At 37.5% G+C, this 9723-nt stretch overlaps 1 protein-coding gene across 1 annotated transcript in view; it reads right to left on the bottom strand.

Annotated features, from left to right (window-relative positions):
* Positions 1 to 9723, bottom strand: part of LOC107708701 (receptor-type tyrosine-protein phosphatase U-like) — a 266276-nt gene that overhangs the window by 66408 nt on the left and 190145 nt on the right. The window contains exons 11-13 of the mRNA XM_016513005.1: positions 8055 to 8157; positions 5920 to 6214; positions 849 to 885 (exon numbers count right to left, since the gene is read on the bottom strand). Of these exons, the coding sequence (XP_016368491.1) occupies positions 849 to 885; positions 5920 to 6214; positions 8055 to 8157 (435 nt within the window). The remainder of the gene's footprint in view (positions 1 to 848; positions 886 to 5919; positions 6215 to 8054; positions 8158 to 9723) is intronic.

Below are 9723 nucleotides of genomic sequence, written 5' to 3'. Positions count from 1 at the left end.
AACTTTTTTTTTTTTTTTTTGCAAGTAATTAATATTGTGATAATGAAATATTCACTTTGTCACCAAAACTCTCTCTTTTTTGTGGCAGATCATTAGACCGTCATGTTGTGTCAGAAGTCTGTCTGAAATCAGTTTCTGGAGGTACATTTAAATGCAAACACTGCCTGTGAATTCATTGGTTTACAGTGCAGCAAGACAAGAAGTCAGTTGTCTAAACTTTAAAACGCAACCACTGTTTGCAGATATCATAAAAATGAAGAAACAGTGCATTATATCTTGAATGCTTGGATAAAAGCATCTGCCAAATGCATATATATGAATGTACTTTTCATTGTTGAATTAACTGTATTTATAACTAACACTGTGATGCATCATGCGATTGCCTTATCAACACATGGAACATGCAATGCTTTCCTGTAATTTAGCCAAAATGGAATATTTTTGAAAGCAGCATACTGTTCGTACCAACATTTTGCACCTATAAGTGCATCTATGATGCTTTAAAAAAAATTGGAATAAAGCCTGTGTTCTTTAGTCTGTTTCCTCCTACTTCTTTTTGGCTTTATCTGTTCATCTATTTTTTGTTCTTCAGTCTGTTTCTATTATGTTGGCTCACTATGCCAAACTTGAATGAGATTTTGTAATATTTGAATTATAATACTAGGTGGATTGTGCCCAACTATCACTGCTGGCGTTTTGAGAAAGAGCCACATTAAGGTAACAAATACGCATTCATCTCTTGCCAAAGTCTGAGTGAGTCCGGGACATTTGGTTAGCCTTGATGTATATGCGCTGTCAATGAGACATGCCCTCAAACGTGTAAACAGTGCAGATAAAGAATGAATTACCTTTACGAGCGATCCGAATGCAGTTGATCCGCGTCTCCTGAGGATAAAACAGAGAATGGATACAAGTTATCAGGGCTATCTGAGGGTGAGAGCATAGCGTGTGTGTGATTTATGTTAATATCTGACTAGAAATCCCACGGGCAGCCAGAATTAAATAGAAATGCCTTTGATGACATGCACTAGCAAATGAATGAGAACATCAGCTGGACATGAAGGCTCAGTCAAGCTGTTATGCTGTCTACAGTCAACATACGTTGTCTGCTAAGTCTACATCCAAAATGAATAAAACATCATAAGTGACATGCTTTACATAATCAGCAAGATACAGTACAAACAGCTTTTCTCACAAGAAACACAGTTTGACCTCTTTGTATCTTATTAACCCCTAAAAAGGGAATACCTTAAGGGTACATATATAGTATTTTACTACTCTACTAACCCAGCTGTAACATGCAATATGTTTGTTTCCACAAAAATGATGTACCACAAAACAGAAAAGTTATTTAACTGCATTTTTTTTTTTTTAAGTTTCGTATACAGATCCCTGATCACGTGAATCAGTGAAAATGGCTTAAATGCTGTAGTATGCATGCCAGGCCAGTAGTTGGTGATGTCCCTTTGTAAATAAACTTGTGCATACCTGTAGAATGAACATGTAATAGGCATGTGCATGATGCCAACATGTGCACAAATTTGTGTTTTTATAATTTACACAGAGATAACGGTGTCATTTTTAAAAATGTACACTCTGAAACCTATTTTTACAGTTTCAGGCCCCAAAAATGTATAACGTGTAAATGAATGGCCAAAACACACACACTGTACACACACTGCCAACACACATTTCAGTTCAAACTACTTGTAAAAGTGCATGTAGCATCCTATGACCCCTTTAAGCAAGAATTGATACTGCTGGACTTGTAAAACGTCTTAGACCAGGAAGGGCCACCTTTCAGCAGAATTAACGTCTTGTCCTAATTAAACACATCTGAACCAGCGAATCAAGGACTTCAGGATCACTAGAATTCACTAGGTGAATCTTTTTGATTTTTAAGTAAATTTGTGTTGCTTTAGAATCTGAAATCCTGAAGTCTGATGTGTAGATGCTAGGCCAGATGCCTTAAACTTTAAAGTTTGGCTCCAGCCCTACTCAAACAGACCTGAACCAGCTAATCAAGGTGTTCACTTGCAGGCAGGTGTGGTGGAGAAGGTTGGAACTAAACCTAGCATGATAGTAGATTTCCAGTAGCAGGGTTGAAGACCTATGTGGAAAGCCAATGACTACAGGTAATAATACATTATTGGTCAGAATGACCTAAAAGGCAAAGTAATGATTCCCGAGTCTCTTGTTTTCCGGTTGCTTAGTAGGATGTAGACAGTAGGGATGTGCAACTCCATAACTGAGGCTGATGTGAAACGCATATTGATGCATAGCCAACGATACGATACATATGAAGCAGCTACCGATGTGATGTGATACGATTCACCCCTATTATGATTGCAGTGCAATCCGATTTCGATTCGATTCAACACAATGCGATTCAATGCAATATTATGCAATGGGAAAAAAAAATATATGATGCAACGCAATTCAATTTGGTACAGATAGTTTGCTTTTATCGCTTTATTTATATTTAATTTATTTTACAAATTGCATAGGTTTTTAATCAAAATTTCCATCTCTCTTATAAAACCCAAAGTGTTTCCAAACATTGGATTTTAAATTATTTGGAGAAATCAATCTACATATAAAATATTGGTCACTTTCTAAATAATAAAAGTATAGTGCATACTTATAATTATATATAAATAAGTCGGTTTTTACCAGTGCAAATACTGTATGTTAGAAATGATGCATCACAATACAAATGCCAACCTGAATCCGATGCACACTTTTTTATATCGATGCATCACATAGTCAGTCGATCTTATGTCGACCTTACCCTCCCTATAGAACAGTGCTACTCTTCTAAAGATAAAGCGATGCAAACTAATCTTTAAATAGTCTGTAATACTCATAGTAATGGGAAAACCACCATGCCAGAAATAGAGTTTAACCATATAAAGTATACAACTGCATACAAGACATATTTGATCCAATCGAACCTGGGAGTTTGGCCTCTTCGTATTGTAAGATAGCAAGAGAGAAGCTCCTTAGCCGGTAAGCATCTAGTTTAAAACTTATTTAAACATTATTACCAAAAATTGCAGCTATCTTTGTTATCCTTTCCATTTGATTTTTATTTCCATAATAAGTCGTTCATTCAATAGTGTTCCTCCATTCTCCAACTCCATCAAAGTGATGTAAAATAAAAAGGGAGTGTCTTAAAATTCGAACATAAGTGGTCAAAGGAGATGCACTTCTTATTCTCAGATGGAAATAGTAATGCATGTTTTGGTTGACGACTTGCACCAAAATGCTTCTTAATACCAGGTGGAAACAGGGTTTCTGGGGTATTTTATATAATTTGCAGGCATCAGGGAGCTGCTATCAATATGCCGGAGGCTCTTGGAAATTCTGAGGGAGGTGGGATGTCTGAGATGGGTTCTTGTGCTGATGTCTCAAGTGAGAAAATTAAATGGCAAATGATCTGATGAGAATACCAGGAAAGAACCACCAGTCTGGTCTCAAAGAGTTGATGAGCTGAAGAGGATATTATGTGTTGCCTTGCAAAGAGTTCAAGAGCTGAAAATACCTTAATAAGACCTGTTCTGAAAGCACACTAAAAAAGAAGACTATTCAACTTTTAAACCATGGCCAAAAGAGTATGGCACTTATATGATTCAGATCAAATGAATCTTGTCAAAGAGTCAACAGATTGTCACAGACTCCATCACCTGTAAAGCAACAGAAAACGTTCAATGTGTGAACACTCCTGAACAAGCTGATGAATGCTCAGCCATTGATAGACAACATAGGGCTTCTGTAGGGAATCCATGGGAAGTTGGTATCTTCTTGATGTGGCAATGCAAGAAAAACAACCAGCGGATGCCAGCAAAAGGCTATTCCCTACTGGATGAAGCTGCGACATCCACATCAAGGAGCAGAGAAGATGCCTCTGGGGTATAAAATCAAGGAAGTCATCTTGAGTTATTAAGTCATGCAGTGTGTAACCTCCTGTCGTCGTTCCATCGTGCAGTGTGAACACAGCAACAACTGAATGCTACCCCAGATAGTCGTTCAGTGTGAAACCAACAGTGATGCGACGTCTTTGAAAATCGTGCAGTGTGAACTTGGCATAAGCGACACCAGCAGTGGGAAAACTTGATGTGTGATGATGCACAAGAAGTCTCAAATGAACCAGGTGTTGTACAGCTTGTGGGCCTCTTCTGTAAATTCATTTTAACTTATCCATGACTAGAATGTAACTGTTTCTCATTATTATTGTCGAATTACAGCAGCATAGCTGACATCAATGCATTATTTTAGTTTTTAGTGTGCTGCTTCTGTTGAGGTGCAATATACGCCAGGTTCTTATTTAAAGTGTAGACTGGATATTTTACAATTTTGTTGGTTGTAAAAGGAAAGTTCAACTGATTTCAAGCATTTGTACAGTCAAAAAGAAAAAAAAAAGTTTATGAACCCCTTTTCTGTTTTTTTTTCTGTATTTCTGCATTGATCGTAATTTAAATTACAATTATAGATAAACAAAATCTGACATAATAACACTCACTACTGCACTTCAATTTTTTTTTTTTTTTAATACATTATTCATTCACAACGACGGGTGGAAAAAGTAAGTGAACCCTATAATTTCGTAACTTGTCGATTCTTATTTAGCGGCAAAACATGTTCTGCAGCTGCTCATAAAAATCCCACCCCACAAATTCAGTTTCAGTCTATCAGAATTTCTGGATTGTCTTGGTACAGTAGTACAGCCCTCTTTCGTTTATGTCACAGTATATTAATTGGCTAAAAGGTCAGGACTTATTTTCTTTAGTTGATTTACAGTACTTGTGTGCTTTGGGTCATTGTCTTGTTGCATCACAATCTAAAGTCGTTAACTCTCTGTAAAATGTTTTGATACTCTGTTGCTCTTTCTCGCTGTCTGTTCTCTCTGACAGTGCGTCGACACACTTTTTTTTTAACTTTTTTTTTTTTAAATTTTTTTTTTTTTTTTTTTTTTTTTTTAATGTTCACCTATCCACAGACCAGTTTTCCAGATGTTTTGTGGAACATCCATGTGGTCTTGGGCAATTGTGAGAAACGCCTCATGCTTAAACAGCACTGGTTTCTTTTTTGTCATCATTTCATTTCATTCTGCTTGCAGAGATTTCTGAAAGTCTGCTCTTATCCTCGGGTTCTTTCAGGTTTGTCCATTGTGCTCTTACAGTGATCTCCAGATGTCCATTCAAAGAGAGAGTAGCAACAGTCCAGAATTTTCTCCATTTGTAGACAGTGTATCATTACGTGGATTCAAAAACAACACAGGTCTGAAAAGTACAGCTGTTTGTGTGCTAAGTCATTATGTCTTAAATCAGAAAACATTTTACAAGCAAGCAATGCAGGAAAAAAAATAGACGTTCAAACGGTTCACAAACGTATTATTGACTGCCTATGTCTTTGATACCCCAATGTAGATTCCAAGATAGAGGATCAAAGCTCAGACAAGTATATTATGCTTGAATACATAATATCTGATGGTGTGGCCAACAATTTATTATTCAGTGATAATATGCCTAATATATGCCTTCTCTCTTTATCTCAGGATACAGGTTTGCATTATTGCTTGGCCCAGTTTTAAGGCATGTTAACACTTTTCTGAATGAATGAATGAATGAATTAATTAATTAATTAAACTACACTTTTGTTTAAAGCATTTTGCATGGTTATCACTTTGCAATGGTATGTTTGGAATAAACCAAACTCTCCAAACTATTTCCCAATTCTTCTTGAACATCAAAATGACCACAATCAATCAATCAATCAATCAATCAATCATGTTTATGGAATACTTCTATATATTTGCCAATTTTCATTGGCTTCTCTTCCCAAGCTTTCTCCAAGAAAACGTGTACTAACAAGGAGTACATATGAGTGTTCATTGGGCAGATGTGATTGGGCACTCACCCCTCTGAAGTTGCTGGAGGCCTGGAAGTAGATGAGATAGTTCTTGCTGGGGTCCAGAGGTGTGTTCCAGTAGCCGTTGTAGGTGTGGTTGTCCCCTACAGTGAATGGTGTAGCCTCAGGTAAGCTGCTGGGCGTGAGTTCGGCAGTGTAGTAATGAGGCGGAGCACCACTTGCCCCTCCACCTCCTCCGGGACTCTCCCCATGGGAGGAAGGAGCAGGGAAACACTCCATGTGACCCAGCTCCCTCCGCCTCACCTGTCTGGAGCCATCCTCCTCCACCACCACATGATAGGCGCTGTACAGGAAGATGGAGCAGACTTTACACACTGAACTGTACTGCACTGTATTTCCACTCACTGTAACACGTGACTTCAAGTGCTTAGTGAAACAATCACTAAATAGAACAAAAGTAAATTATACCATGAGATGCTATAGGAAGCAATTTGGTTTGCCATAGTTCATATTTATTTAAACATATACATTAACTAATTAAGAAATCACTAACAGGTAAAATAAATATAATGAAGTATAGGCCTAGTCTAATATTTCACAAAATGCTCTTCACTAGATTTCATTTCTCGAGCAAATACATGCTACGAGCTGTAGACACTGATGACTTGCCTGAGGTAAATGCAATGCTAAGTGACATTTTGTTTTCAAGCTGTTTTAATGACGTCTTTCCACAGTTGAAACACTAATTGAGTGATTATGTGAGAGGTGAGATGTTCATTCATGTATATTTCGCATTAAAACTAGTAATAAAGATGAAGATCGTGCTCAGTCGCGGCTCCACGCTTCCGTTAGAACTGAGGCGTTAGTATACAGCGATATGTCGCACCACATCAAAGAGCATTTATTGATCAAATTGCAAAAACCAAACAAAACACACCTACAGAGTGCACGCATAAGAGACTACGTGATTAAGTCTGGTTAGACCAACACAGGCTTTAGTGCGCGTGCGCATTTTGAGTGCGTTCTTTCACTGCATGATTCAGTCTATTAATATGCATTAAGAATGATCACATAATTCAAGATAAGGGGGCAGAAAATGTATATATTTATCGCAATGACTCACTTAACAGTAACTTGCTGCCACCTATTGGTGGTTTTAATTGTTTTAATTTTACATTTCAAGTATCTTTTCATTTTTTAAATAATTTCCAAATGTCAGTATTCAACATTTCATGTTTAAAATATCAAAACATGATTTATACATTTGTAACTGCAGGGTAAAGCATTCCATATCCCTCTAAGCTGCATTAACATGTGTAAATACATCTAAATGCCACTTCATATGCAACTTCTGCAAAGATTATTTTGTTTATATTGATTGCATTTGTTTAGTAACAGCCTAAATGTATTATTATTATAATTGACTGATTAAATGTAAGAATTTGACTCAAAAGATTACTTTTAGAAAAAATGGCTTTATAAAGGTAAAAATGCCCATAAAAGGTACAAATCAATTTAAACTTATTGGAAAAGATTAATTTATGTCACTGCTGTGAATTGACCACACAGAATATGAAATATATATCAAAAATTTTAGGAGTCAGCTGTCCACTGTAGTCCTTATATCAGCACATTAACACACTTAGCAAGATATCGTCTAATTATCTTTATTGATATAAAATTCCAGAAAATATTAAGATAAATTTTTGTCAATATCGCACACCCCTAGTACTGACACAAAATGATTTGCAACGGTCACTTTGTCACGCCCAGTGTAGACAGCCTCAAGTTGTTGGTTTATTTATGTTTTTTTGTTTTTTTTTGGCTAGTAGAAGTTATGAATGGCTGGTAACTTGTATGCTATATGGGGGTTATTTCATGTATGTTATATTTGCAGCAGCAGTATTTCTTACATGCTCACAGCAGCATGTTGTGGATGTATTGGCAGTAGCAAGTCTCGGTACTTGCTCTGCCGCAGCAGCGTAGCAGATCTATTCCGCCAAGACCAAATACATTAACATTTTCATGTACATTACCATGCCAATCCCTCCGAGAGTTGTCATGACAGAATATATATATACTGTATATATATATATCTCTGAAAGACCCAAATTTAGGAAAAAAAAAACCTGAAAAATTATTTCACCATTTATATGTTATTTACTGTATATTGTGCTTGTTACCTCACAGGTGCTCCTCTCCCCAAGGCTGGACGCAGGAGTACAGTTATGGTGCTCTCAGATTCACTCAGTGGAGAGGGGGCGCCTTCATAATCAAACGCAGGTGCTGTGAAGGGAAACGAAAGAACAAACAGATGGGATTAAGAAACTGATTTCTGTGCCAGCGTGAACACTGTCTGAGTGACTTGAGAACTGGACCAGTGAGCTAGTCTTTGCCCTGGTCCGCAAACTGTATTGAACGATTTATTTTTATATTGTTCAGCTTACTGACTCAATCAGTCAGTCAGTTCAACTCTGTAATTCGTTTGCAGTTAACAGCTCACTGGAGGGGAAGAATATCACTAAACAAAGGCCTAAAATACAGGTTTAGAATGACATGAGGATGAGTAAATAATGACAGAAGTTTAATCTTTGATCTATTCTTTTGAAAAAAAACGCCCCAACCACCCAGCAACTGTAACACAATAATCTTTCAAATTAGTTTTGGTTTTCCACTGACTTGAAGGCTTTGCTCCACATTGAACAAAATCCGCCCCAGACAGAGCGCACCACACAAGGGCAATGAAACACAGTAATGGAGGCGGATGAGAGCGATCCACAGTCCTTTATAAAGTCTCTTGATGGGTGAGCGCAGAACAGAGCTCCTGCTCTCATTCCTGTTTATTATCGGAAGTCAATTAGTGAGCCGGTACAGGGAAACGGGTCAATGTCTCAGCCTTCAGCATACCAAAACGAGCAGAAAACCTAGAGTCGAAAGAACGAGAGCCGCCATCACAGCGCTAGTGTTAGATCTGAGGACTGAGGGATGTTACGATTGACTTGCTTATAGGAACAAACCTCAGAAAGAAGCACACAAATAAACACACAGAAAAGTTTCACTCAGCTGGATTACTGTGTGTGTGTGTGGAGATATTTAAAGGAACAGTTCATGCGCATAATCTGAGCTCCCTAAATGGTAAGTTAATCATTAATTACTAGTGTGTTTGTGCTCAACTAATGCTTAATTGTGAACAAGTTAACCATTAATTAATGCTTAACTAATGCATTATTCTGGACCCCTATTCTAAAGTGTTACCCAAAAATCTCCTATTCACCCACAAACCCATTTAATGCAAAGCAGGGAAGCTACTGAATGATTTCAGAAGACTTTGTATACAGTACATGAGTTGTATAGACAAATATTAAGGTGCCTTTTAACGCAAAAAAAAAAAAAATGCTGCTGCAATCAGTAGCATAAGCCCAGCCCGGATGTCCAGGAAATCTTTGCAGTGCCGTGCCGGGGGCCTAATGATCAAGAAGGCTCCAGCAGAAGCCTGTGACCTGGCCACTTAATCCAGGAAGTATGAAGCCGAAACCCGGCTTATCGTACCGTCTGGACATATATCGACGAGTGAAATAAACACTGCAAGTCGAGGACCTACCCTAGAAAAGGACAGAAACACACAGGTCCCGGGAAACACTGCAAAGAAAGCTAGCAGAAGGATTATCACAACCACCAGCGCATTAAATACACACATATACATACACTGAATAAAATTATAAACGCAACACTTTTGTTTTTTTCCCCCATTTTTCATGAGCTGAACTCAAAGATCTAAGACTTTTTCTATGTAGACAAAAGGCCTATTTCTCTCAAATATTGTTCACAAATCTGTCTAAATCTGTGTTAGTG

This window comes from Sinocyclocheilus rhinocerous, unplaced genomic scaffold (assembly GCF_001515625.1).
Source record: "Sinocyclocheilus rhinocerous isolate Xijiao unplaced genomic scaffold, SAMN03320098_v1.1 scaffold54, whole genome shotgun sequence".
Lineage (NCBI taxonomy): Eukaryota > Metazoa > Chordata > Actinopteri > Cypriniformes > Cyprinidae > Sinocyclocheilus > Sinocyclocheilus rhinocerous.
The sequence above is the reverse complement of the archived record's forward strand: the minus strand, read 5'-3'. Positions and strand labels throughout refer to the sequence as shown.